Raw genomic sequence first — 27,087 nt, 5'->3', positions numbered from 1 at the left:
TAGGGGTTGGAAAGAACTTCTGGAGGTCACTGAGTCCAACTGCTCTACCAGAGCAGGATCACCCAGGGCAGGTCACACAGGAACACATCCAGGTGGATTTTGAATGTCTCCAGAGAAGGAGACTTCACAACCTCTCTGGGCAGCCTGCTGCAGGGTTCTGTCACCCTCACAGTGAAAAAGTTTATCCTTATCTTCATGTAGAACCTCCTCTGCTGCAGCTTGCACCCATTGCCCCTTGTCCTGTGGAAGGTAATTCATAGAATCAGTCAGGGTTGGAAGGCACCACAAGGAGCAGCCAGTTCCAACCTCCCTGCCATGCCCAGGGACACCCTACCCTAGAGCAGGCTGCACACAGCCTCAGCCAGCCTGGCCTCAAACACCTCCAGCCATGGAGCCTCAACCCCCTCCCTGGGCAACCCATTCCAGCATCTCACCACTCTCCTACTCAACAACTTCCTCCCCACCTCCAGCTTTGCTCCATCCCCCCCAGTCCTGCCACTCCCTCACAGCCTCAAAAGTCCCTCCCCAGCTTTCTTGTAAGCCCCTTCAGATCCTGGCAGGCCACAGTAAGGTCCCCTGGAAGCCTTCTCCTCTCCAGACTGAGCAGCAGTTGAAAGCAATCCTGCACCATCCACGGCTGCAGTAGAACTTGATAGGTTGCCTTGAGAGCGTGAGGTCTTGCCTGACTCTAAACACTTCTCATGTGCTGTGTGGAGCTGTGGAGGTGTCCTGCCTGCATACCTTACAGTGGCATGAAGATTTCTGTCTGCTCTCTTTCAGCTCTCAGCCTCTTCCTGATGGCAGTGAACATCAAGACTCCAGTGGTTGTTGAGAACATCACCCTCATGTGCCTGCGCATCCTTCAAAAGCTCATCAAGCCTCCTGCTCCAACCAGCAAGAAAAACAAGGTAGTGCCTTGGATGCTGAGCAAAGCAACTCAAAACCTGCTGCTTCAAGCCTGCCACGCTGATCTCAGTCACAAATAACTCTGTGTGGAAGCCAGGCCTTGCTTTTCCTGCTCACAACAGCTGGGCAGGTGCAAGTCCAGTCCCCTCGCTCTTGGCTCTGCAGGCTGCAAACCACTTCCCGTGTTCTGCTGCCCTTTGGTGGCTTTGACCTCTGCTGTTCAGCACAGGGCTTTGCTTCTGGGTTTTGGTTTGGGTCCTCTCAGATTTGAGGCTTGGGGAAAGAGGTGCAGCAGAGCTACAGCTTGGTTAATTTGGGTAGGCTTTTGCTGCTTTCATCAGCTTCGAGGAATCGAGCACTTCTGGCTCCCATTTTTAAATGCAGAGCTCCCACTTTAAATGCAGAGGTATTAATTAGCTGCTCCTTTATGGTAATTAAGGATGGCATTTGCAAGAGGGAAGACAGCTTCTGCTTTGATCTAATCATAGGTGGATGTCAGAGATGGGTTTACTGATATCTCAGTAGCACCTGGAACAGGGCAGCTCTCTCAGCTCCTCATGAACACAAACTGTTTAACCTGCAGCTGGGTCGAGGCAAGGCCAAGCACAAATGCAGGCTGGGCAGTGCCAGGCTGGAGAGCTGCCCTGAGGAGAGGGACTTGGGGGTGCTGGTGGAGGAGAAGCTCAGCAGGAGCCAGCAGTGTGCACTTGCAGCCCAGAAAGCCAAGCAGAGCCTAGGCTGCAGCAGCAGCAGTGTGGCCAGCAGGGCCAGGGAGGGGATTCTCTGCTCTGCTCTACTGAGACCCCACCTGGAGTCCTGCATCCAGTTCTGGAGCCCCTGGGACAAGAGGGATGTGGAGATGCTGGAGAGTGTCCAGAGCAGGGCCAGGAGGATGCTGAGAGGGCTGCAGCAGCTCTGCTGTGAACACAGAGTGAAAGAGTTGGGGCTGTGCAGGCTGGAGCAGAGGAGGCTCCCAGGTGACCTTCTTGTGGCCTGCCAGGATCTGAAGGGGGCTCCAAAAAAGCTGTGGAGGGACTTTTGAGGCTGTGAGGGAGTGGCAGGACCGGGGGGGATGGAGCAAAGCTGGAGGTGGGGAGAGTGAGGCTGGAGGTGAGGAGGAAGTTGTTGAGCAGGAGAGTGGTGAGAGGCTGGAATGGGTTGCCCAGGGAGGGGGTTGAGGCCCCATGGCTGGAGGTGTTTGAGGCCAGGCTGGCTGAGGCTGTGTGCAGCCTGCTCTAGGGTAAGGTGTGCCTGGGTATGGCAGGGGGGTTGGCACTGGCTGCTCCTTGTGCTCCCTTCCAGCCCTGACTGATTCTATGCTCTCGTAGAGCTGCAGGTAGCAGCCGATGGAGCAGCTGTAACCCGTGATTGGCCTGCAGGAGTTACTCCAAGGGAACAGGCTGCTGCTTTCTGAAGAGTCACAGAGCTTTTTTTTGTGTCTTAGGATGTGCCTCTGGATGCTCTCACCACTGTGAAGCCTTACAGCAACGAAATCCATGCACAAGCTCAGCTGTGGCTCAAGAGGGACCCCAAAGCATCCTATGAAGCTTGGAAAAAGTGCCTCCCTGCCAGAGGTAGTCCTGTGCTTGCTTCCCTCCAGGGTTGACTAAGGAATGTACTCTCCAGAGTTGTGTTGGCTTCTGGCCTGGGATGTCTTCTCCTACCTGGATGGTTCTGTGATCTTCCCAGCCAGCTGCAGAGTCCTTAGAGAAAAGTTACTCCCTTCCTTCTCTCTCCCTTCCTTCCCTCCTTCTCTTTCCCTTCCTTCTCTCTCCCTTCCTTCCTTCCTTTTCTCTCCCTTCCTTCCTTCCTTTTCTCTCCCTTCCTTCCTTCCTTTTCTCTCCCTTCCTCCCTCCCTCCCTCCCTCCCTCCCTCCCTCCCTCCCTCCCTCCCTCTCTCTCTCCCTCCCTTCCTTCCTTCTCTCTCCCTCCCTCCCTTCCTTCCTTCTCTCTCCCTCCCTCCCTTCCTTCCTTCTCTCTCCCTCCCTTCCTTCCTTCTCTCTCCCTCCCTTCCTTCCTTCTCTCTCCCTCCCTTCCTTCCTTCTCTCTCCCTCCCTTCCTTCCTTCTCTCTCCCTCCCTTCCTTCTCTCTCCCTATGGAGCCCTTAAGCTCTGAATACCTCTTGTCACTGTGAAGTGGTTGCCAGCTGATGTCCCTCTTCACCAGCTGCATAGTCCCTGTAGCTCTGCCTTTTCTAGGCTGTGTTGCTGAGTGGTGAGCAGAAAATACTCTGTGCCTGTAGATATCCAGGGGGGGAGATGTAACAAATGAGACTTGCTGCCAACTTTCAGCCAACTGAAAAGGTGATTGGAAAGGAAAGTGAACATTGGAAAGGAAGTGAACATTGCTTCACAGAGTGAAAACGGCAGCAGAAAGGAATGGGAAGCTGCTCAGCTTCTCAGCTGGAGACAAAAACCCTACAGTGGCAGCTGGCAGCTAATAGCTGCTGATGGTTCTCTCTGGTCAACACTGCAGGTATAGATGCCAGTGGTAAATCCCTCAGCAAAGCTGAGATTCACCAGCTCTACTTGTCAGAAAAGTATGTCTGGAAGTGGAAGCAGTTCCTGAGTCGCCGAGGGAAGAGGACCTGCCCCCTGGACCTCAAGCTGGGACACAACAATTGGCTGAGACAGGTAACCCTGCCTGAAAACTCCAGTGGGGTGCAGTGGGGCAGAGGCATAGAAGCAGGCAGGGTTGGAAGGGAACACAAGGATCAGCCAGTCCCAACCCCCCTGCCATGGGCAAGGACACCTCACACTAGAGCAGGCTGCACACAGCCTCAGCCAGCCTGGCCTTAAGCACCTCCAGGGATGAGGCCTGAACCACCTCCCTGGGCAACCCATTCCAGCCTCTCACCACTCTCATGCTGATTCAGACTGAGTGTTCTTCCTAACACTCAGTCTGAATCTCCCCATTTCCAGCTTTGCTCCATCCCCTCCAGTCCTATCCCTACCTGACAGCTTCAAAAGTCCCTCCCCAGCTTTCTCATAGGCCTCTTAAGATACTGAAGGGCCACGAGAAGGTCACCTGGGAGCTTTCTCCTCTCCAGCCTGCACAGCCCCAACTCTTTCAGTCTGTGCTCACAGCAGAGCAGCTCCAGCACTCTGCTCATCCTCCTGGCCCTGCTTGGACACCTTCCAGCACCTCCACATCCCTCTTGTCCCAGGGGCTCCAGAGCTGGATGCAGGACTCCAGGTGGGGTCTCAGCAGTGCAAAGCAGAGAGGCAGGATCACTTCCCTGGCCCTGCTGGCCACACTTCTGCTGCTACAGCCCAGGCTCTGCTTGGCTCTCTGGACTGCAAGACCACACTAACAGCTCTTTTTGAGCTTCTCATCCAGCAGCACCCCCAGATGCCACCCCTCAGGGCTGCTTTCCAGCCAGGCACTGCCCAGCCTATATCAGGTGCTTGGCATTGCCTCGACCCAGCTGCAGGACCTCGCACTTGGTCTTGCTGAACTTCAGCCATCAGAGTTACATCATTGCTTTATCTGTGCACATCAAGTGCTGCATCTTTGCCTGCTCTTGCCCTAGGTGCTCTTTACTCCTGCCACTCAAGCTGCCAGACAAGCTGCCTGTACCATCGTGGAAGCTCTGACTACCATCCCCAGCCGCAAGCAGCAGGTCCTTGATCTCCTGACAAGGTATTTCTGTGTTGCCACACTTGGCAATTGTTTTCCCTTTCATTCCCATGAGAATCTCTCCCTTCTTGCAGAGTTTCTCACACCTCTCCCTTCTAGACCTCTGATTCACAGGGCTTTTGGGGCTGGATTCTCAAACTTAATCGGCTGGGGTGGTGTAGATTTAGGGAGACCTTTCTTTTTACTGCCTAGCAGTAATTGCAGTTCTGTTCTTTGCCCAGAGGTAAGCAGATAATGCTCAGCTGTGAGGACGTTTTGCCTTTCTCTTAGACAGCAGAATCCACCAGTGTGAACCTTCTTCCAACACCTCTGACATAGCTTAACCCCAGCTGACACTAGCAGCACAGTTAGGGACCTCGTTTTTGGGACTAACCCCCACTTCAGCCATTGGGTGAAGAATAACAGGGAGACTTCTGGAGAGTTTGTCTTTTCTTTCCTCCTTCTCTTCTCTCTCTCCTCTTTCATTTCCCCCTTCCTCTTTCCTCTCTTTCCTTCCCCCTTTTCCCCTCTCTCCTCTCTTCCCTTTCCCCCTTTTGCCCTCTTTTCTCTTTCCCCCTTTTGTGCTCTCTCCTTTTTTCTCTTTCCTTTCCTCCTTTTGCCCTCTCTTTTCTCTTTCCTTTCTTTTTTTTCTCTTCTCTTCTCTTCTCTTCTCTTCTCTTCTCTTCTCTTCTCTTCTCTTCTCTTCTCTTCTCTTCTCTTCTCTTCTCTTCTCTTCTCTTCTCTTCTCTTCTCTTCTCTTCTCTTCTCTTCTCTTCTCTTCTCTTCTCTTCGCCTCTCTTCTCTTCTCTTCGCCTCTCTTCGCCTCTCTTCGCCTCTCTTCGCCTCTCTTCGCCTCTCTTCGCCTCTCTTCGCCTCTCTTCGCCTCTCTTCGCCTCTCTTCGCCTCTCTTCGCCTCTCTTCGCCTCTCTTCGCCTCTCTTCGCCTCTCTTCGCCTCTCTTCGCCTCTCTTCTCTTCTCCTCTCTTCTCTTCTCCTCTCTCTCTTCTCCTCTCTTCTCCTCTCTTCTCCTCTCTTCTCCTCTCTTCTCCTCTCTCTCTTCTCCTCTCTTCTCCTCTCTCTCTTCTCCTCTCTCCTCCTCTCTCCTCCTCTCTTCTCCTCTCTTCTCCTCTCTTCTCCTCTCTTCTCCTCTCTTCTCCTCTCTTCTCCTCTCTCTCTTCTCCTCTCTCTCTTCTCCTCTCTCTCTTCTCCTCTCTCTCTTCTCCTCTCTCTCTTCTCCTCTCTCTCTTCTCCTCTCTCTCTTCTCCTCTCTCTCTTCTCCTCTCTCTCTTCTCCTCTCTCCTCCTCTCTCCTCCTCTCTCCTCCTCTCTCCTCCTCTCTCCTCCTCTCTCCTCCTCTCTCCTCCTCTCTCCTCCTCTCTCCTCCTCTCTCCTCCTCTCTCCTCCTCTCTCCTCCTCTCTCCTCCTCTCTCCTCCTCTCTCCTCCTCTCTCCTCCTCTCTCCTCCTCTCTCCTCCTCTCTCCTCCTCTCTCCTCCTCTCTCCTCCTCTCTCCTCCTCTCTCCTCCTCTCTCCTCCTCTCTCCTCCTCTCTCCTCCTCTCTCCTCCTCTCTCCTCCTCTCTCGTCCTCTCTCCTTTTGTCCTCTCTCCTTTTGTCCTCTCTCCTTTTGTCCTCTCTCCTTTTGTCCTCTCTCCTTTTGTCCTCTCTCCTTTTGTCCTCTCTCCTTTTGTCCTCTCTCCTTTTGTCCTCTCTCCTTTCCTCCTTTTTCTCCTGTCTTCCCTTTCCTTTCCTCCTTTTGCCCTCTCCTCTCTCTCCTCCTTTTCCCCTCTCTCCCCTCTTTCCTCCTTTTGCCCTCTCTCCCCTCTCTCCTCCTTTTGGCCTCTCTCCTCTCTCTCCTCCTTTTGCCCTCTCTCTTCTCTTTCCTCCTTTTGCCCTCTCTCCTCTCTTCTCTTTCCTTCCCTCCTTTTGTCCTCTCTTCTCTCTTCCCATGGCATCTCTAAGCTGTGAACCCCTCTTGTCACTGAAGTGCTTGTCAGCTTGTGCCTCTCTTCACCAGCTACCTGGATGAGCTGAGCATTGCTGGAGAGTGTGCTGCAGAGTACCTGGCACTGTATCAGAAGCTCATCAAACCAGCCCACTGGAAGGTCTACCTGGCAGCCCGGGGGGTTCTGCCCTACGTTGGCAGCCTCATCACCAAGGTATGGGTGTCTGGAGGAGCTCAGGGTCAGCAGAGAGCTTATCCCTCACCTGCCAGTGTTCTGCCTTGGAATCTTTATCTCTTTGCCTCACTGCTGACCTTTGGCAGCTTTATGAAGTTCACTCTTCTGCTCTGTCATCTCTGAGCAGAAGCAGCTACAGTGGTTTTAGCCCCAGCAGTAGCATTCCTCGGTGCAAACTGCCTGGTACACATCAGTGAACTGCTCTGGGGGCAGCTATGCTCAGGGGTAGAAGTGCTACTATGCTGACTTGGCACCAGCTCCAAGTTGGAAGCTGCCAAGCTGAACTCCCAAGGCCCTTAATGCCAAGGGAGGATTAGGTTTGCTACCACTGCTTGAGTGGGAACTGCAGCCTGTTGCAGAAGCACCACGTTGAAGTTGCAATCTTTGGAGTGTTAGGACTTAGGAGTGTTTTGTAGTGGTCCCTGCTGCACTCCAAAGAGGCAGGTGAGACTCTCCCATGTTAATGGTGGCCTTGAATCCATTGTGGAGGGCTACCAGAGCAGAGCTGTGGTGATAGGTGTAGGTGTGGGGAGAAAACAAGGAGGAATTTGGAGCAGTTCTCTCTTTTCCCTCCTTCTTCCAAGCTGCTGCATTGCAATTCTGCTTTCTCTTGTTTCTTTGCTGTGTCCCTTTGCAGCCTGTGGCAGACACCAGCCACTGGCATTGCAGTTTCTTGTCCTAATAGGCCTGTTCATTACTTCCAGGAAATAGCTCGTTTGCTTGCCCTGGAGGAGGCCACACTCAGCACTGATCTGCAGCAGGGATATGCCTTGAAGAGTCTCACAGGTACTGGGTGGCATCAACTGAAGTCCCATATGTGGAGAGGCTGAGGGCCCTGCTTAGTCTGGAGAAGAGAGGACTGAGAGGGGATTTGATAAATGTTTATAAGTGTCTGAGGGCTGCCAGGAGGGGGGGACAGGCTCTGCTCACTGCTCCCTGGGACAGGACAAGCAGCAGTGGATGGAAGCTGCAGCACAGGAGGTTCCAGCTCAGCACAAGGGAGAACTTATTTACTGTGAGGGTCCCAGAGCCCTGGCACAGGCTGCCCAGAGAGGTTGTGGAGTCTCCTTCCCTGGAGCCTTTCCAGCCCTGTCTGGATGTGTTCCTGTGTGCCCTGAGCTAGATTGTGTGGTCCTGCTCTGGCAGGGAAGCAGATCATTAGCTGGGATGTTCCCTTCTGTAGCCTCTTCCACATTCCCAAGTTCCTACAGCCTGGCTTTTTACAGGAAAAAGCATCCTGAGAGGTGCATCCTGGAAAAGGGTCAAGTGCTTAGAAAGCAACTTGTACCTTTCCTTGTCCCCTCACCACAATGCCATGGTTAAATTCAAGGAGGGTAGGAGAGCTCTCCAGAGGGCCCAGAGGGACCTGGCCAGGCTGGATGGGTGGGCAGGGGCCAATGGGATGAGATTGAACAAGGCCAAGTGCAGAGTTTTACACTTTGGCCACAACAACCCCAAGCAGCACTACAGGCTGGGGCCAGAGTGGCTGAGAGCAGCCAGGCAGAGAGGGAGCTGGGGGTGCTGGGAGAGAGGAGCTGAAGAGGAGGCAGCAGTGCCCAGGTGGGCAGCAGAGCCAATGGCATCCTGGGCTGGCTGAGGAGCAGTGTGGGCAACAGGACAAGGGAGGTTCTTGTGCCCCTGTGCTCAGCACTGCTCAGGCCACCCCTTGGAGTGCTGTGTCCAGTTCTGGGCTCCTGAATTCCAGGGAGATGTTGAGGTGCTGGAAGGTGTTGAGAGAAGGGCAGCAAGGCTGGGGAGGGGCCTGGAGCACAGCCCTGTGAGGAGAGGCTGAGGGAGCTGGGGGGGTGCAGCCTGCAGCAGAGGAGGCTGAGGGCAGAGCTCATTGCTGCCTGCAGCTGCCTGCAGGGAGGCTGTAGCCAGGTGGGGTTGGGCTCTGCTGCCAGGCAGCCAGCAACAGAACAAGGGGCCCCAGGCTGAAGCTGTGTCAGGGCAGGTTGAGGCTGGATGTTGTTAGGAAGTTGTTGTCAGAGAGAGTGCTTGGCATTGGAATGGGCTGCCCAGGGAGGTGGTGGAGTCTGTGTGGCTGGAGGTGTTGCAGCCAAGGCTGGCTGGGGCACTGAGTGCCATGGTGTGGTTGGTTGGGCAGGGCTGGGTGCTAGGTTGGGCTGGCTGAGCTTGGAGCTCTCTTCCCACCTGCTCGACTCTCTGATGCTATGAAGAGGTTTTGCTTCCAACCTTTCAGCTCCTAGAAGTGAGCTTCTTCCATGAGCTTCTCCAAATGAGTGCTGCTTTGATGTCAGTGTGCCCTGCCTGCTGGCCACATGAAGTTCAGAGCTGACAACTCAGACTCTCTCCCTGACTGTCTCCTTGCTTTCTAGGTCTGCTCTCTTCCTTCGTGGAGGTGGAGTCCATCAAGCGGCACTTCAAGAGCCGCCTGGTGGGTACGGTCCTGAATGGTTACCTCTGCTTGAGGAAGTTGGTGGTACAGAGAACAAAGCTGATTGATGAAACCCAGGACATGCTGCTGGAGATGCTGGAGGATATGACCACAGGTAAAAACCACTTTGGTGCCATTGAATTAGAGTCTGGCTGAGCCAAGGTGAAAAGCAGATAGGTAGAGCTGCTTGGAAAGGGCTGAAGAGGTTTTTTGTGTGGCTTGGACCTTTCGGTGTTTCCATTTGCCACAGAGAAGGTCAATGACATTCCTGGAGCTGTCTCTGTCTCCCAGGAATTTAAACCCTCTCTTTTTAGGGAATTGCTTAAGGCTTCTCCCTAGAAGCACAACATTAAGCAGCCTTTCATCTTTTAAGTAGAGAATAGGCAAAAGAAGAAGGCACCAAAGTGTGCTGCTTGCTGTGAGGGATTTGTTGTGCTCCTGAGTTCAAAGTGGAACCTGGAAAAGTGACTCTTGTCCTTTTAGTTTAATCCTTCTGTTTCTTGGCAGGCACAGAGTCTGAAACCAAAGCCTTTATGGCAGTGTGTATAGAGACTGCTAAACGTTACAGCCTTGATGACTACAGGACTCCAGTCTTCATCTTTGAGAGACTCTGCAGCATCATCTACCCTGTGAGTACAGAGGGGGCTGTAGCATGGTCTGTGGAGCTCAATTCTCCAGCAGGCTCCAAGAATCATGGAATCAACCAGGTTGGAGGAGACCTCCAAGATCATCCAGTCCAACCTAGCACCCAGCCCTGTCTGAAACTCTGGTATGGGTCAAGAAGTGGCTGGAGGGCTGAGCCCAGAGAGTGCTGGTGAATGGTGCCACATCCAGCTGGCACTGGTGGTGTGCCCCAGGGATCAGTGCTGGGCACAGTCCTGTTCAGTGTCTTTATTGATGATCTGGAGCAGGGCATTGAGTCCAGCAGCAGTAAAGTTTGCAGATGACACCAAGCTAGGAGCAGCTGTGGAGCTGCTGGAGGGTAGGAGAGCCCTGCAGAGGGACCTGGCCAGGCTGGATGGGTGGGCAGAGACCAAGGGGATGAGATTGAACAAGGCCAAGTACAGGGTTCTGCACTTTGGCCACAACAACCCCAAGCAGCACTACAGGCTGGGGCCAGAGTGGCTGAGAGCAGCCAGGCAGAGAGGGAGCTGGGGGTGCTGGGAGAGAGGAGCTGCAGAGGAGGCAGCAGTGCCCAGGTGGGCAGCAGAGCCAATGGCATCCTGGGCTGGCTCAGGAGCAGTGTGGGCAGCAGGACAAGGGAGGTTCTTGTGCCCCTGTGCTCAGCACTGCTCAGGCCACCCCTTGAGTGCTGTGTCCAGGTCTGGGCTCCTGAATTTGAGAGAGCTGTTGAGGTGCTGGAAGGTGTTGAGAGAATGGCAGCAAGGCTGGGGAGGGCCCTGGAGCAGAGCCCTGTGAGGAGAGGCTGAGGGAGCTGGGGGGGTGCAGCCTGGGTAGGAGAAGGCTGCTGGGGGGACCTGGGAGCTGCCTTCCAATACGTGAAGGGATCCTGCAGGGAGGCTGCAGAGGGACTTTTGCTGAGAGTGTCTGGAGACAGGACAAGGGGGAGTGGTTTGGAGCTCAGGGAGAGCAGGAAAGAAGTTATTCAGGAAGAAATGCAGTGTGAGGGTGGTGAGATTCTGGAATGTGTTGCCCAGGAAGGTTGTGGGTGTCCCCTCCCTGGAAGTGTTCGAGGCCAGGCTGGATGAGACCTTGAGCACCCAAGAGGTGTTGGCCCATGGCAGAGGGGGTTGGACTGGATGATCTCTGAGGTTCCTTCCATTCTAGGATCCTCTGAGCAGCAGAATGCACCAGTGAGGAGAGGACTGAGTGCTTAGGGCCATCTTGTCACTTGCCACAGTACAAGTGCAGGGCTGGGAGCGTGGCTGGGGAAGAGCTGACAGTGTTTGTGCTGCTGTTCTTTAGGAGGAGAACGAAGTGACTGAGTTCTTTGTGACTCTGGAGAAAGATCCCCAGCAGGAGGACTTCTTACAGGGCAGGATGCCAGGAAATCCCTACAGCAGTAACGAGCCTGGCATTGGGCCACTCATGAGGGACATCAAGAACAAGATCTGCCAGGACTGTGACCTGGTGGCTCTGCTGGAGGATGACAGTGGCATGGAGGTGAGAATGCACGAGTGTGGCAGCACAGCAGGTAGCTGATGGTAGCTGGAGTGGTGATGCAACCTGAGCTTGTTCTTGACCTTTTGTATTCTCCCTTTCAGCTTTTGGTGAACAATAAGATCATCAGTTTGGATCTGCCTGTGGCTGAGGTCTACAAGAAGGTCTGGTGTCCCACCAATGAGGTAGGTGTGACCTTCACAGAATCATAGAGTTGTCAGGGCTGGAAGGGACCACAAGGATCAGCCAGTCCCAACCCCCCTGCCGTGGGCAGGGACACCTCACACTAGAGCAGGTTGCTCACAGCCACATCCAGCCTGGCCTTAAACACCTCCATGGATGAAGCTTCCACCACCTCCCTGGGCAAACCTGTTCCAGTGTCTCACCACCCTCATGGTGAAGAACTCCTTCCTAACATCCAATCTGAATCTCCCCACTTCTACTTTAGGTCCATTCCTCCTGGTCTTATCACTACCCAACACCCTAAAAAGTCCCTCCCCATCTTTCTTGTAACCCCCTTCAGATACTGCAAGGCCATAATGAGGTCTCCTTGGAGCCTTCTCTTCTCCAGACTGAGCAGCCCCAACTCTCTCAGCCTGTCCTCATAGCAGAGCAGCTCCAACCCTCTCATCATCCTTGTGGCCCTTCTCTGGCCACATTCCAGCATGTCCACATCCTTCCTGTAAGAGGGACTCCAAAACTAGATGTGATACTGCAGCTGGGGTCTCACCAGAGTGAAGCAGAAAGGCAGAATCACCTCCCCCTCACCTTCAGAGGTGTGGGCAGCACAAAGCACCTGCCCTTAACAGCAGCAAAGACAAGAGACTGAAAATGTCACCCAGGTCAGGGTTTATTTTCTGGCATACAATTGCTGAGGACCTTTTTGTGCTCTCTTAGAGCAGATCTTTGCTCAGTTCTGTGACACAAAGGGTTGAAAAGCACATCCTGGTGTCCCAGGTGAGTGTGTTTGAGTTAGCTGTGTAGTCACCAAGATAACCTGAGCTGCTTTCTTGAGCACCAAACCTTCTTCCATTCCTCTGGGGATAGAGCTGAGCCTCATGGCTCTGCTTTCAGAACACATTTCACACAGTGGCATGTGCCACTTAGGTGAGTGCTGTACAGACAGGGACACCACATTGGCTGCAGCAGTCTGTGCTCCAGAGAGGAACCCAAGCTGCTCTCCCTGCATCAGTATCCAGCACTTCTCCTTTTCACTGTTCTTCTGTTCCTCTGCTTTTCCTGTAGGACTCTTCAGAGCCTGACAGATTTCAACTTCCCACTCTGCTTTTAATCCTGTGTGCTACAGAAGCACAGACTGCTGGGGGGTTGGACCTCTGGAGGTCATCTAGTCCAAATCCCCTGCTAAAGCAGGGTCACCTATTGCCTGGGTTTGAGATGATGAAATTAAGGGACTGGTGGTGAGGGACCTGGAGCACAGCCCTGTGAGGAGAGGCTGAGGGAGCTGGGGGGGTGCAGCCTGCAGCAGAGGAGGCTCAGGGCAGAGCTCATTGCTGTCTGCAGCTACCTGAAGGGAGGCTGTGGCCAGGTGGGGTTGGGCTCTGCTGCCAGGCAGCCAGCACCAGAAGAAGGGGACCCAGGCTGAAGCTGTGTCAGGGCAGGTTGAGGCTGGCTGTTGTTAGGAAGTTGTTGTCAGAGAGAGTGATTGGCACTGGAATGGGCTGCCCAGGGAGGTGGTGGAGTCTGTGTGGCTGGAGGTGTTGCAGCCAAGGCTGGCTGGGGCACTGAGTGCCATGGTCTGGTTGGTTGGGCAGGGCTGGGTGCTAGGCTGGGCTGGCTGAGCTTGGAGCTCTCTGCCAACCTGCTTGATTCTGTGATTCTCATCCACCACATCACAGTGAGTTTGTTCCAGAGTGGGATGTGGTCCAGACCAAGCTTTCCCCTTCGTTTTCTTCTAGCCACCAAAATAAATTCTCATTGACAGTCATAGAACCCTTTAGGCTGGGGAAGGCCTTCAAGATCCAACCATTAGCCCAACAATAACACATCTGGTCCTAAACCATGTTCCTCAGCTCCACATCTGCATGGCTCTTAAACCTCTCCAGGGGCTTAGTGCCATGGTCTAGTCAATTGGATAGGGCTGAGTGATAGTTGGACTGGATGAGCTTGGAGGTCTCTTCCAACCTGCTTGATTCCATGCTTCTGTGATGACCCAGACACTCCCCTGGGCAGGCTTCTCCAAGGCTTGATAACCCTTTTGGGTTAAAAGTGGTTCCTCAAGTCCAAACATCAGGCTGAGCCTCGTGTGTGACAAACACACTCTCCAAAGGCACAGCAAGCAGCACTTGAGATCCCAAATGAACACTGATTTCATGGCATCATGGAATGGCTTGAGCTGGAAAGGACCTTCAGGATCATCTACTTCCAGACCCCCCTGCCCATCTCCTCATTTCCCATGGGGTTGTGGTGACCTTTGAGTGATGCTTCAGTTTCCTGGAGCCGTTTGCTTGCTGTGCTTGCAGGGAGGGATTCAAGCAGTGTCTCTTGCCAGTGGGCTGTGATATGAGGAGTGCTTCTTCTCAAGCTTCCAAGTCCAGGAAGCCTTCTGCACTGCCAAATCAAGCCCAGAGCTAGGTGGCAGAGATTGTTCTTCAGCAGGGTAGCAACCTAGGTAGGAGAAGTGAGGTACTGACCTGAGTCTGTGCCCTCTGATTTGAACTCTGAGGACAGTACTGAGGGACGTGGTGGTAAGTGCTGCCCCTGCCTGCTTGGAGCAGCAAGGTGCCAGTCCTGTGACATTCAGAGAATGGGTTGGATTGGAAGAGACCTTTGAGATCATCCAGTTCCAACCCTCTGCCATAGGCAGGGACACCTCCCACTAACCCAGCTTGCTCAAGGCCTCATCCAGCTTGGCCTCAAACACCTCCAGGGAAGGAGCATCCACAGCCTCCCTGGGCAACCTGTGCCAGTATCTCACCACCTTCACTCTAAAGAATTTCTCCCTTCCATCCATTCCCTCAACCTCATTGTGGCCTTCCAGGATCTGAAGGGGGCCTAAAAAAAGCTGGGGAGGGACTTCTGAGACTGTGAGGGAGTGGCAGGACCGGGGGGGGGATGGATCCAAGCTGGAGGTGGGGAGAGTGAGGCTGGAGGTGAGGAGGAAGTTGTTGAGCAGGAGAGTGGTGAGAGGCTGGAATGGGTTGCCCAGGGAGGGGGTTGAGGCCCCATGGCTGGAGGTGTTTGAGGCCAGGCTGGCTGAGGCTGTGTGCAGCCTGCTCTAGGGTAGGGTGTCCCTGGGCATGGCAGGGGGTTGGCACTGGCTGCTCCTTGTGCTCCCTTCCAACTCTGACTGATTCTATGATTCTAGGCTCTGGTTGTCCCTGGGAATGGCAGGGGGGGTTGGAACTGGCTGCTTCTTGTGGTGCAACCCTGCCTGATTCTATGATTCTAGGCTCTGGGCAGGCTATTCTAGGGTAGGGTGTCCCTGGGCATGGCAGGGGGGGTTGGAACTGCCTGCTCCTTCTGGTGCAGCCCTGCCTGATTGTCTGCTCCTCTGCTCCTGTCACTTCCAGCCCTTGCAGCTGCAGAGCCGAGGCTGGAAGGCAGAGCTCGCTCAGCATTCTGCCTCTGAGCAGCTTTCATCTCTCTCCTTTTGTCTGCACCTCGGCGAAGCTCTCCTGAAGCTGCAGCTCAGCGTTCCCTGGGAAATAGACAGGCTCACAAGAAAGCAACCTCAGGCCCCTTTTTGTGTCCCTTGTCTGTGCTTTGTTCATCTGCCGTTTTACCAGGGCCCCTGTGGTGTTAATTGCTGGGCTCTAGCGTGGCCTTTGAGCAGCTCTTCCCCCGGGGGCTTTCCCTCTGCTTCTCTCTTTGCTGTGACATTAAGCACTGCTTAGTGCACGTTAGGCTTAGCGAGCTCCCTGACAGGTTTTCTCTCCCAAGGTCTCCTGCTCCCAAATCTGGGATTTTTTTTTGCCTTTTTTTTTTTTTCCATGTCATTATTATGCAAACCCATGGATTAAAATGGAAAGTTTAGTGATGAGCTGGCAGGATTTGCCACTTGGAAACACGTCTGGAAAAGTCACCTTTTCCCCTGGGAGGGAGGGGGGGGAAAGCACAGGTGGGTTTGGCTTGTCCAGGGGTTTGGCCTTTCCATGGGCTTGGTCTTTCCACGTGTTTAGCTTTTCCATGTGTTTAGCCTTTCCCTGGGTTTGGCCTTTCCCTGGGTTTGGCTTTTGCCTATGTTTAGCCTTTCCCTAGGTTTGGCTTTTCCCTGGCTTTGGCCTTTCCCCTGGGTTTGGCTTTCCTTGGGTTTGGCTTTCCTTGGGTTTGGCTTTCCTTGGGTTTGGCTTTCCCCTGGATTTGGCTTTTCCCTGGGTTTGGCTTTTCCTTGGGTTTGGCCTTTCCCTGGGTTTGGCCTTTCCCTGGGTTTGGCCTTTCCCTGGGTTTGGCTTTTCCCTGGGTTTGGCTTTCCTTGGGTTTGGCTTTCCCCTGGATTTGGCTTTTGCCTGGGTTTGGCTTTTGCCTGGGTTTGGCCTTTCCCTGGGTTTGGTCTTTCCTTGGGTTTGGCTTTTGCCTGGGTTTGGCTTTTGCCTGGGTTTGGCCTTTCCCTGGGTTTGGCTTTCCCCTGGGTTTGGCTCCATCGTGGTAGTCCTGCAGAGGCTTACTGAAAGCTCATGAGCTGCCTTCTGCTCCTCCTTCCCCCCTTGCCATCACTCTGCATCTAATCTGTTTGAGAGCACTCAGCCACTTGGCCTCTCCTGCTCCTTCTCCTGGCTTGTGCCTGCTCCCTGTATCCCTTGGGAACAGTGTGCAGTGGCCCCAGAGGGAAGGGCTGCTGGGGAAGGCAAGGTGGATGTGCTTTCCAGCATGGACACTGAGTCCAGTTCTGGTGTCCCCAGCATAAGGACACGAGGGGGAACTTCTTGACTGGAAGGGTCCCAGAGCCCTGGCACAGGCTGCCCAGAGAGGTTGTGGAGTCTCCTTCTCTGGAGCCTTTCCAGGCCTGCCTGGATGTGCTCCTCTGTGATCTGAGCTAGATTGTGTGGTCCTGCTCTGGCAGGGGGGTTGAACTCGATGACCTCCTTTGGTCCCTTCCAGCCCCTGGCATCCTGTGAGCCTGTGACCCAGAGCTGGTGGAGAGAGGCCAGGAAGATCATCCAAGGGCTGGAGCAGCTCTGCTGTGAGCACAGGCTGAGGGAGCTGGGGGTGTGCAGCCTGGAGTAGAGCAGGCTCCTGAGGGGACCTTGGAGCTGCCTTCCAATACCTGAAGGGATCCTGCAGGAAGGCTGTGGAGAGACTTCTGCTGAGGGTGTCTGGAGAGAGGACAGGGGGGAATGGTTTGGAGCTGAGGGAGAGCAGGGTTAAACTGGAGCTGAGGAAGAAGTTCTTCAGTAGGAGGGTGGTGAGACACTGGAACAGGCTGCTCAGAGAGGTTGTGGATGTCCCCTCCCTGGAGGTGTTCAGGGGCAAGTTGGGTGAGGCCTTGAGCAGCTGAGTCTAGTTGAGAGGTGTCCCTGCCCATGGCAGGGAGGTTGGCGCTGGATGATCTCTGAGGTCTCTTCCAACCTGAGGCATTGCAGGATTCCTTGGCTACCTCTTTCAGTGGGGGAAGAGATGTAAGGAGGAAGAGACTCTCTTACCAGCCTGCCCATCTAGAGAGCAGTGCCAGCACAAGGTGCCAGCCCAGAGGATGAGCTGCTGATGTTTCTGCAGGTGGTGGCTTCACTGCTGCTGTTTATTCATCTCAGGAAGGGGAGAATGAAGGAGCCAAAGATTTCTCTGTGGTACCGTCTGCAGCTGGACAGCCTAGAGGAGAACTGAGGCTGGAGTTGGCTGTTACACACTGTACCATGAGCTGGGCTGGGCTGGAGGTGCCCACAGAGGTGGAGACCATGAAGTGCTTTGCTCTCTTGCAGGGGGAGCCCATGAGGATCATTTACCGCATGCGAGGGTTACTGGGAGATGCCACCGAGGAGTTCATCGAATCTCTCGACTCCACCACTGGTGAGGATGCCTTTGGCTGCTGAAAGTGGGATTAGATTGGAGATCTGAGCTTTGAGCAGAGCCCTGCCACCATTATCCTGACAACAGGGAGCTTAAACTTGATTGACTTTGCTTTTGCTACCTTTGCCTGCTTCACCTAGAGTGGAGGAGGAGGAGGATTTTCACAGCCCTTTAAGTCTGGCAATGCTGGCATGGCACAGGGACTATTCTGCCTGCCCCTTCTCCCTGTTCCTGCTCAGGTGGCACAGGCACCATTCTGCCTGCCCCTTCTCCCTGTTCCTGCTCAGGTGGCACAGGCACCATTCTGCCTGCCCCTTCTCCCTGTTCCTGCTCAGGTGGCACAGGCACCATTCTGCCTGCCCCTTCTCCCTGTTCCTGCTCAGGTGGCACAGGCACCATTCTGCCTGCCCCTTCTCCCTGTTCCTGCTCAGGTGGCACAGGCACCATTCTGCCTGCCCCTTCTCCCTGTTCCTGCTCAAGTGGCACAGGCACCATTCTGCTTGCCCCTTCTCCCTGTTCCTGCTCAGGTGGCACAGGCACCATTCTGCCTGCCCCTTCTCCGTGTTCCTGCTCAGATGCCACAGGGACCATTCTGCCTGCCCCTTCTCCTTGTTCCTGCTCAGATGCCACAGGGACCATTCTGCCTGCCCCTTCTCCCTGTTCCTGCTCAGGTGGCACAGGCACCATTCTGCCTGCCCCTTCTCCCTGTTCCTGCTCAGGTGGCACAGGGACCATTCTGCCTGCCCCTTCTCCCTGTTCCTGCTCAGGTGGCACAGGCATCATTCTGCCTGCCCCTTCTCCTTGTTCCTGCTCAGGTGGCACAGGCATCATTCTGCCTGCCCCTTCTCCCTGTTCCTGCTCAGGTGGCACAGGCACCATTCTGCCTGCCCCTTCTCCCTGTTCCTGCTCAGATGCCACAGGGACCATTCTGCCTGCCCCTTCTCCCTGTTCCTGCTCAGAATTCTTCTCCTATTCAGCACAGCTGAAGTGATTTGAGCTGATGGAAAATATGTAGAGGTCAGGAGCTGGTCTGCTAGAGAACAGCTCAGTGAAGAAGGACCTGGGAGTGCTGGTGCCCAAGTTCTCCATGGCACAGAAATGTGTCCTTGTGGTCAGTAGGTCTCCTGGGGTGCATCAGGAAGAGTGTGGCCAGCAGATGGAGGGAGGTTCTCTTCCCCCTCTACTCTGCCCTAGTGAGGCCCCACCTGGAATATTGCCTCCAGTTCTGGGATCCCAAGAGGGACAGAGAGAGCTGCAGGGGCTGGAGCACTGCCTGATGAGGAGAGGCTGAGCAACATGGGGCTCTTTGGAGAGGAGAAGGCTGAGAGGGGCTCTAATCAATGTCTATCAATATCTGAGGGCTGGGGGTGAGGCAGGAAGGGACAGGGACAGGCTCTGCTCACTTGTGCCCTGGCACAGGTCAAGGAGCAATAGATGGAAACTACAGCACAGGAAGTTCCACCTCAACATGAGCAAGAACCTCTTTACTGTAAGGGTCTCAGAGCCCTGGAGCAGGCTGCCCAGAGAGGTTGTGGAGTCTCCTTCTCTGGAGCCTTTCAGTGCCTGTCTGGATGTGTTCCTGTGTGCCCTGAGCTAGATTGTGTGGTCCTGCTCTGGCAGGGGGGATGGACTTTGAAGACCTCCAGAGGTCCCTTCCAACCCCTAACGTCCTGGCATCCTGTATCCCACTCTACCCTCCATTTCCCTTCACTGCTTTGTCACCTTGCCACATTGTGGTTCCTCCCTCTCCTCACCATCTGTCTCTGCCCTGTAGATGAAGAGGAGGATGAGGAGGAGGTTTACAAGATGGCAGGTGTCATGGCCCAGTGTGGAGGCCTCGAGTGCATGCTCAACAGGCTGACTGGAATCAAGGACTTCAAACAAGGCCGGCACCTCCTAACTGTGAGTCTCAGCTTCACTTCCTTGGGATCAGGAGTTATGGGATGGGCAATGCCCCAGCTGCTACTGATACTTAGTTGTCTGCCTCCTTGTGTTGCAAGGTTGGAGCAGAGGTTTCAGTTCAGTGATTGAATAAAAGCTGAGTAATTCCTTCTTAGTGCACACTGGTTAATTGGCTAGGGCTGGGTGCTAGGTTGGACTGGATGAGCTTGGAGCTCTCTTCCAACCTCCTTGATTCTATGATTCTCTCCCTCTCTCATCCTTCATGGTTAACAGTTCCTTACAAAGGCTTTGAAGAAGCTGAGGAGGTGGTAAGACTAAATTCTGCCTTCCTGCAGTGATTGTTTGCTGCCTTGACCTTACTGTGAAAACCAAAGCTGCCCTAATCGTAGGATTCCAGACTGGTTTGGGCTGGAAAGGACCTTTAAAGGCCATGTAGTCCACTCCCTCAATATTGGTCTGAAAAGCCAGTTTGTGCTTTACCCCAGAACTCTGCAAATTACCCTTTGTTATCTCAGGTGCTTTTAGTTTCAGCAAGCAGTAAGACAAGGGAGGATGTTCTGCCCCTGTGCTCAGCACTGCTCAGGCCACCCCTGGAGTGCTGTGTCCAGTTCTGGGCTTCTCAACTCAAGAGAGATGTTGAGGTGCTGGAAGGTGTTGAGAGAAGGGCTGCAAGGCTGGGGAGGGGCCTGGAGCACAGCCCTGTGAGGAGAGGCTGAGGGAGCTGGGGGGGTGCAGCCTGCAGCAGAGGAGGCTGAGGGCAGAGCTCATTGCTGTCTGCAGCTGCCTGCAGGGAGGCTGTAGCCAGGTGGGGTTGGGCTCTGCTGCCAGGCAACCAGCAACAGAACAAGGGGACACAGCCTGAAGCTGTTGCAGGGCAGGTTCAGTCTGGCTGTTGTTTGGAAGTTGTTGTCAGAGAGAGTGCTTGGCACTGGAATGGGCTGCCCAGGGAGGTGGTGGAGTCTGTGTGGCTGGAGGTGTTGCAGCCAAGGCTGGCTGGGGCACTGAGTGCCATGGTCTGGTTGGTTGGTTAGGGCTGGGTGCTAGGTTGGGCTGGCTGAGCTTGGAGCTCTCTTCCAACCTGCTTGATTCTGTGACTCTATGAAACTCCTCCTGCTGATGGTGAGGGCCCTGCAGAGGAGACATTCTCTGTGTGTTGTAGGTGCTGCTGAAGCTGTTCAGCTACTGTGTGAAGGTGAAAGTAAATCGCCAGCAGCTGGTCAAGCCAGAGATGAACACTTTGAACGTCATGCTGGGAACTCTGAACTTGGTAAGGAGAACCTGGACTCAACTCAAATGGTACCCATGAATTCCAATGACTTGAAATTGCTTCTTCCTGTCAGACTGCCTTGTGACACTGCAGGAGCTCTGAGGTGCTGCTGGCCTGGCACTGCAAAGTGTTGGCCATTCCCTAGCTGTTAGCGAGCGGGAGCGTGGGGATCGGTTCAGCCGCTTGCTGCTGGGCTTACAATAACTGCTGCCATCTTATGCAGGCTCTGGTGGCTGAGCAGGAAAGTAAAGACAGTGGAGGAGCAGCAGTGGCAGAACAAGTGCTGAGTATCATGGAGATCATCCTGGATGAGTCCAATGCAGAACCTCTGAGCGAGGACAAGGTGAGTGCCGGGGGCTCGGCGCGCCGATGGAAATGCTGACTGGTGTTCAAGGCTTGCAGATGTCTCCTTGCAGTGGTGCTGAGCTCCAGGAGCTGCAGGGCTGTGCTAAGTGACAGTCTAACCCTTGTTACGCTGGCTGGCATGTCTTGGCAGGCTCTGGAGGCAGAGCAAGAGGAGTGCCTTGCACCAAAAGCACTGTGAGGCTTCTTTGGGATGATCTCGCACAGTCGGGGTGGGGGTTATTAGGCACTGCTTGGATCCTTTCCTTGCTGCTGTGGGCCACAGGCCAGAGAGAGACAAGAAAAGGCACAGCTCTGCCTTTGTTTTTGGAGTGGTTTTGGTACATGTTGAAAACATGATTGATTTATTTTTTCCCCAGCTAATTGAGGGTGAAAACAACATCTCAGCTATGCTGAGAACGAGAAGAGTTTCTTGGTCATCTTACAGCTGCTGCTGTATGGGAATCTGAGGTCCTTGGGGCCAGAATTGTTAGAACTTTGGGCTAAAAAAAGTCATTTAATAGTAAATGGAAGAAGTCAGTTGTCAGCTAGAGGAGTTAGAACCATGGAACCATAGAACTGTTTGGGTTGGAAAAGCCCTCTAAGGTCATCCAGTCCAACCATCAACCCAACACCACCATGGCCATGAAACCAAAGTGCCATGTCCACATATTTCTTGAACACCTCCAGAGATGGCATCTCTATCACCTCCCTGGGCAGCCTATTGCAGTGCCTGACCACTCTTGCAGTACAGGAATTGTTCCTAATCTCCAGCCTAAACCACCTCTGCCACAGAGAGAGTCATTTGCCATTGGAATGAGCTGCCCAGGGAGGTGGTGGAGTCACCATCCCTGGAGGTGTTCAAGAAAGGACTGCATGAGGCACTTGGTGCCATGGTCTAGTTGACTGGCTAGGGCTAGGTGCTAGGTTGGGCTGGATGAGCTTGGAGGTCTCTTCCAACCTGGTTGATTCTATGATTTCCAGTATTCAGCACTGCTCAGGCCACACCTTGAGTGCTGTGTCCAGTTCTGGGCTCCTGAATTGAAGAGAGATGTTGAGGTGCTGGAAGGTGTTGAGAGAAGGGCAGCAAGGCTGGGGAGGGGCCTGGAGCACAGCCCTGTGAGGAGAGGCTGAGGGAGCTGTGGGGGTGCAGCCTGCAGCAGAGGAGGCTGAGGGCAGAGCTCATTGCTGTCTGCAGCTGCCTGCAGGGAGGCTGTAGCCAGGTGGGGTTGGGCTCTGCTGCCAGGCACCCACCAACTGAACAAGGGGACAGAGGCTGAAGCTGTGTCAGGACAGGTTGAGGCTGGATGTTGTTAGGAAGTTGTTCCCAGAGAGAGTGCTTAGCATTGGAATGGGCTGCCCAGGGAGGTGGTGGAGTCTGTGTGCCTGGAGGTGTTGCAGCCAAGGCTGGCTGGGGCACTGAGTGCCATGGTCTGGTTGGTTGGGCAGGGCTGGGTGCTAGGTTGGGCTGGCTGAGCTTGGAGCTCTCTTCCAACCTGCTTGATTCTGTGATTCTGTATATATGAAATAGTTCCTCCCCAGCCCTCCTGTAGGCCCCCCTCAGATAGTGGAAGGCTACTACAAAACCTCCTGGAAGCCTTCTCCAGGCTGAAACCCCCAACTCTGGCAGCCTGTCCTCATGGGAGAGGTGCTGCAGCCCCCTGAGCATCTTTGTGGCCCTTCGCAACTTCATCTTACCGCCAGATCTAGTCTGGGACATGTCCAGCAGCGAGGTGGGAAGAGTTCCTAACCCACCATGCTTGATCATCAATGCAAGCTCTCCTTCCTCTCTGCAGGGTAACCTCCTCCTCACTGGTGACAAAGACCAGCTGATGATGCTGCTGGATCAGATCAACAGCACCTTTGTGCGTTCCAACCTCAGCGTCCTGCAGGGCCTGCTGCGCATCATCCCTTACCTGTCCTTCGGGGAGATGGAGAAGATGCAGATCCTGGTGGAGCGATTCAAGCCCTACTGTAACTTTGATAAGTGAGTTGCCTTCATTCCAGCTACAAGCACATGAAATCAGTTGCCCTGACAAGCCTTTATCACCTTCTTCCCCCCTCCCCCTTCCTCATTGATGCGATGCAAAGCTTCAGAGATTCCCGAGGCAGAAGCTTAGTTTCCCATTTCGCTTCTAAGCCATTTAAAAAGGAAGAAGAAAAGAAATATGTGAGCTTGTAGCTGGAGAAATAGGGCTTTGGAGTGTATTCTGAGGTGACAAGGGCCTGAACAGCTTTGCTGAGGCTGTGAGCTGGAGTCAGGGATGTGGATTCCATGATAATGCGGCGGGAATTAGAGGCAGCTGCGCGGAGAGCTTTGGTGTCAGCCTTTCTTCTCTTCCTTCAGGTACGATGAGGAGCACAGTGGAGATGATAAAGTCTTCCTAGACTGCTTCTGTAAGATAGCAGCAGGAATAAAGAACAACAGCAATGGCCATCAGCTGAAAGATCTCATCCTTCAGAAAGGAATTACACAGAATGCCCTTGACTACATGAAAAAGCACATTCCCAGTGCAAAGAAGTAAGAGTCTCTGCTTAATGGCTGCTGTAATCCTGATCATCCTTCTCTCATCTCATCACCAGCACAGCCTCCCAAGAAAGCTGCTCACAAGTCTGTGTGCAGGAGCATTTAGACTTGCTACAGCTGTGGTAACAGAGGGGTGAGACTGGGATGGGCTGCAAAGCCTGGAATCTTCCCATTTGATACCCATCTGAGCTGATTTCTTGGGTATGTGGTGGAGTTGCCATCCCTGGAGGTGTTGAAGCCAAGCCTGGCTGGGGCACTTAGTGCCATGGTCTGGTTGATTGGCCAGGGTTGGACTGGATGAGCTTGGAGGTCTCTTCCAACCTGCTTGATTCTATGATATCAGGGTGCTTGTTCTTCCAAGCTGTTCCTTACCTGCTGCACTGTCACAGAGCTCAGGAGCACAAAGCAAAGCCCAGGGCTGAGAGCTGCCACTGTAGCTCACAGCATGGCAGTGGGGGTGTGAACATCACTTAATTAAAGGAGGAGGGACAGGGTGGAGAAGGGTGCTGGTCGTGCCTGCAGCCTGCAAGCTGTGCTGCTGGCTGCCAGGTGTCCTTTGGGAATGGGCTACTGCCCTTCAGCTGCTGCCTCTTGTGTTTGCTGTGCAGTTTGGATGCAGACATATGGAAGAAGTTCTTGTCCCGACCTGCACTTCCTTTTATCCTGCGCCTGCTCCGAGGCCTTGCCACCCAGCACCCTGCCACACAGGTAAGGAGACTGGCCTGAGAGCCAAGCAGCACCTGGCTGCCTTCCTTAATGCTGCTTTTCTGGGGCTGTGGATCACAGAATCTTTGGGTTGGATGCATTCACCACAGTACAGGAGGGACACTGAGGTGCTGGAGCAGGTGCAGAGGAGGGCGATGAGGCTGGGGAGAGGTCTGGAGAACATGGCCTGTGAGGAGCAGCTGAGGGAGCTGGGGGTGTTTAGTCTGGAGAAGGGGAGGCTGAGAGGGGACCTTAGTGCCCTCTACAGCTACCTAAAAGGAGGTTGTAGTGAGGCTGGAGCTGTCTCTTCTCCCCAGTTACTAATGATAGGACAAGAGGAAATGGCCTCAAGTTGCATCAGGGCAGGTTTAGGTTGGATGTTGGAAGTTCTTTGCTGAGCAGGTGGTCAGGCACTGGAACAGGCTGCCCTGGGAGGTGGTGGAGTCACCATGCCTGGAGGTGTTTAAGAGGAGAGTGGATGTGGTGCTTGAGGCTATGGTCTGGTGATGAAGGCTGCTGGGATGAAGGTTGGACTGGCTGATCCTGGTGGTCCTTTGCAACCACAGCAATTCACAGTGATGAGATGTTGTGCTGAGGGATTTGGTTGAGTCAAGGACCTGTCAGTGTGAAACTAAGGATTGGACTCAGTGAGCTTGAAGCTCTTTTCCTGCCTAAGCAGTTCTGTGATCTGTGATTCTGTTCCAGTGTGGTGCTGCTCTGGCAGGGGGGCTGGACCAGATGATCTTTCGAGGTCCCTTCCAGCCCCTGTAACAGGACCTGTAAGCTCAGCCACTCCAACCACTCTCTAACTCTGCCAAGCCTGGGGCTAAACCATGGCCCTCAGCACCACATCTCTGGCTTTTAACCCCTCCAGGCATGGAGATTAAACCACCTCCCTGGGCAGCCTGGTGTTGTCTTTAAGAATCCTTTCAGTCAAGAACTTTCTTCTAATATCCAACCTGGACTTCCCCTGGTGCAACCTGAGGCAGTTTTCTCTCATCCTATCACTTGTTACTGGGGAGGAGACAACTCCCACCTGGCTTCAGCCTCCATTCAGGGAGCTGTAGAGAGCCAGGTGGTCTCCCCTCAGCCTCCCTTTCTCAGGCTGCACAACCCCAGGTCCCTCAGCTGCTCCTCCCCAAATTCTTCCCCAGCTTTGCTGCCTTTCAGTTAATAAGAAGCAGTTATTTCTGTAGCAGTTCGTTCTGTGCTGGTTTTCTTGGGCTAGGAGGGACACAGCAGCTTCAGGTAGTGCCTGGAGAAAGCTTGGAGAGCAGAGATTTTTGACTTGGATATCTTCTCACTCTTTATGGTGTGGGATTTACACACCCAGGTGAGGTGAAGGTACTTCAGGACTGAACTCTGTGCTGTGGGTAGGCTTCTCAGGACATGAATGTTGTTTTGAGCAAGCTTTTTATCCAACATGCACATCTTGGTGATGGTCTGTGGGGGAGAATTACCACTACAGTTGTCACCTGGCAGCTGTCAGGTGAGTCCTGCTCACACACTGCACAGTACTGCCTCAGTGCCACCTTCCAAGGGCCTTTGTGAGGGCAGCACTTGGCCTCCTAACCCATGGTGGGTTTGCTTGTGAGGTGATCACTTTGCAGCCTGCAGACAGCCACAGGCTTCTCTGTTGAGCTTTGCTGGCATGTCCCAACTAGAGGTCAGGGCCTGGACACTGAGCAGTGAAGTCTACCAGGACAGAACACAGGAGGTTCCACCTCAACATGAGGAGAAACTCTGCTGTGAGGCTGCTGGAGCCATGGTGCAGGCTGCCCAGAGAGGCTGTGGAGTGTCCTTGTCTGGAGGCTTTCAGGAGCCACCTGGATGTGTTCCTGTGTGACCTGCCCTGGGTGATCCAGCGTGAGCTGGGCTGCAGGCTGCATGTGGTAGAGCATCAGAGAAGGCAGCTGGCAGCAGTTGTCGCAGGGCTGTCGCGGGCAGGCTCGGAGGGGACAGTCACTGTCACGGGCAGCCTTTGAGGAAGGTGCTGTCTTCCACTCCCTCTTAGGTGCTGATAGGCACAGACTCCATCACCAACCTGCACAAACTGGAGCAGGTGTCTAGCGATGAGGGGATCGGGACACTGGCAGAGAACCTGCTGGAGGCGCTGAGGGAACACCCAGAGGTGAACAAGAAGATCGACGCTGCCCGCAAGGAGACCCGGGCAGAGAAGAAGAGAATGGCCATGGCCATGAGGCAGAAAGCCTTGGGCACCCTGGGCATGACGGTAATGGCTGCTTGCCCTCACAGCACACCTCTGGTCCCCTCCCTTTTTCTCTTGGTGGCACCTGAGGAATTGTGTGCAGATGCTTTAGGGATGAACAGCGCCGAGCTCGGGCCCACGCTTTGCCCGCTGCTGCTGCTGGGGGGAGTAAATGTGGTTGTTAATACCAGCCTGGGAAATGGGTTGGGCATTGCTGTTGGAGTGGTGGGGTTGGTGCTGTGCCCATCGTGGTGGTTTTAAGCTGCTTGAGGTCTTCTCTCTTTCAGACAAACGAGAAGGGTCAGGTAGTGACCAAGACAGCGCTGCTTAAACAGATGGAGGAGCTTATAGAAGAGCCAGGGCTGACCTGCTGCATCTGCCGGGAAGGATACAAGTTTCAGGTACAGTGAGAGAGCTGAGGGCACCTGGCACAAGGAGGATCAGGAGGTTAGGAAGTGTCAGGTTTGGTTCCTGGGGTCAGCAGTTCCAGAGGCAGCTGGGAAGGGGAAGTGTTTTGTTTCAGCGGAAGCTCAGCGTAAGTTCGATGTTGGGAGCGGGAGAGGTGGCATGGCAGAGCAGGGGCACAGAGGGGGTGGCACAGCATGAATGATCCTGAGGGGAGCTGTTGTCTGCTTGCAGCCCACCAAGGTGCTGGGCATTTACACCTTCACCAAGCGTGTGGCACTGGAGGAGTTTGAGAACAAGCCCCGCAAGCAGCAGGGCTACAGCACCGTCTCCCACTTCAACATCGTCCACTACGACTGCCACCTGGCAGCTGTCAGGTGAGTCCTGCTCACACACTGCACAGTGCTGCCTCAGTGCCACCTTCCAAGGGCCTTTGTGAGGGCAGCACTTGGCCTCCTAACCCATGGTGGGTTTGCTTGTGAGGTGATCACTTTGCAGCCTGCAGACAGCCACAGGCTTCTCTGTTGAGCTTTGCTGGCATGTCCCAGCT

The 27,087-nt window shown here is 54.2% G+C and overlaps 1 protein-coding gene across 8 annotated transcripts in view; it reads left to right on the top strand.

The window, feature by feature from the left end:
* Positions 1 to 27,087, top strand: part of UBR4 (ubiquitin protein ligase E3 component n-recognin 4) — a 157,122-nt gene that overhangs the window by 111,407 nt on the left and 18,628 nt on the right. For 5 of the 8 annotated variants that reach the window (XM_064172126.1, XM_064172123.1, XM_064172122.1 and 2 more), the window contains 20 exons: positions 781 to 908; positions 2,351 to 2,483; positions 3,381 to 3,538; positions 4,438 to 4,547; positions 6,535 to 6,676; positions 7,402 to 7,483; positions 9,037 to 9,210; positions 9,603 to 9,724; positions 11,022 to 11,219; positions 11,321 to 11,401; positions 17,093 to 17,180; positions 18,955 to 19,082; positions 20,242 to 20,349; positions 20,573 to 20,692; positions 22,488 to 22,678; positions 23,039 to 23,212; positions 23,827 to 23,926; positions 25,938 to 26,156; positions 26,420 to 26,533; positions 26,772 to 26,914. In XM_064172126.1, the coding sequence (XP_064028196.1) occupies positions 781 to 908; positions 2,351 to 2,483; positions 3,381 to 3,538; positions 4,438 to 4,547; positions 6,535 to 6,676; positions 7,402 to 7,483; positions 9,037 to 9,210; positions 9,603 to 9,724; positions 11,022 to 11,219; positions 11,321 to 11,401; positions 17,093 to 17,180; positions 18,955 to 19,082; positions 20,242 to 20,349; positions 20,573 to 20,692; positions 22,488 to 22,678; positions 23,039 to 23,212; positions 23,827 to 23,926; positions 25,938 to 26,156; positions 26,420 to 26,533; positions 26,772 to 26,914 (2,713 nt within the window). The remainder of the gene's footprint in view (positions 1 to 780; positions 909 to 2,350; positions 2,484 to 3,380; positions 3,539 to 4,437; positions 4,548 to 6,534; positions 6,677 to 7,401; positions 7,484 to 9,036; positions 9,211 to 9,602; positions 9,725 to 11,021; positions 11,220 to 11,320; positions 11,402 to 17,092; positions 17,181 to 18,954; positions 19,083 to 20,241; positions 20,350 to 20,572; positions 20,693 to 22,487; positions 22,679 to 23,038; positions 23,213 to 23,826; positions 23,927 to 25,937; positions 26,157 to 26,419; positions 26,534 to 26,771; positions 26,915 to 27,087) is intronic. The other 3 variants (XM_064172127.1, XM_064172125.1, XM_064172121.1) reach the window with 1 other exon arrangement.

Source organism: Pogoniulus pusillus, chromosome 36 (assembly GCF_015220805.1).
Source record: "Pogoniulus pusillus isolate bPogPus1 chromosome 36, bPogPus1.pri, whole genome shotgun sequence".
Classification (NCBI taxonomy): domain Eukaryota; kingdom Metazoa; phylum Chordata; class Aves; order Piciformes; family Lybiidae; genus Pogoniulus; species Pogoniulus pusillus.
Note: the sequence above shows the minus strand (reverse complement) of the source record. Positions and strands in the feature narration are given on the sequence as shown.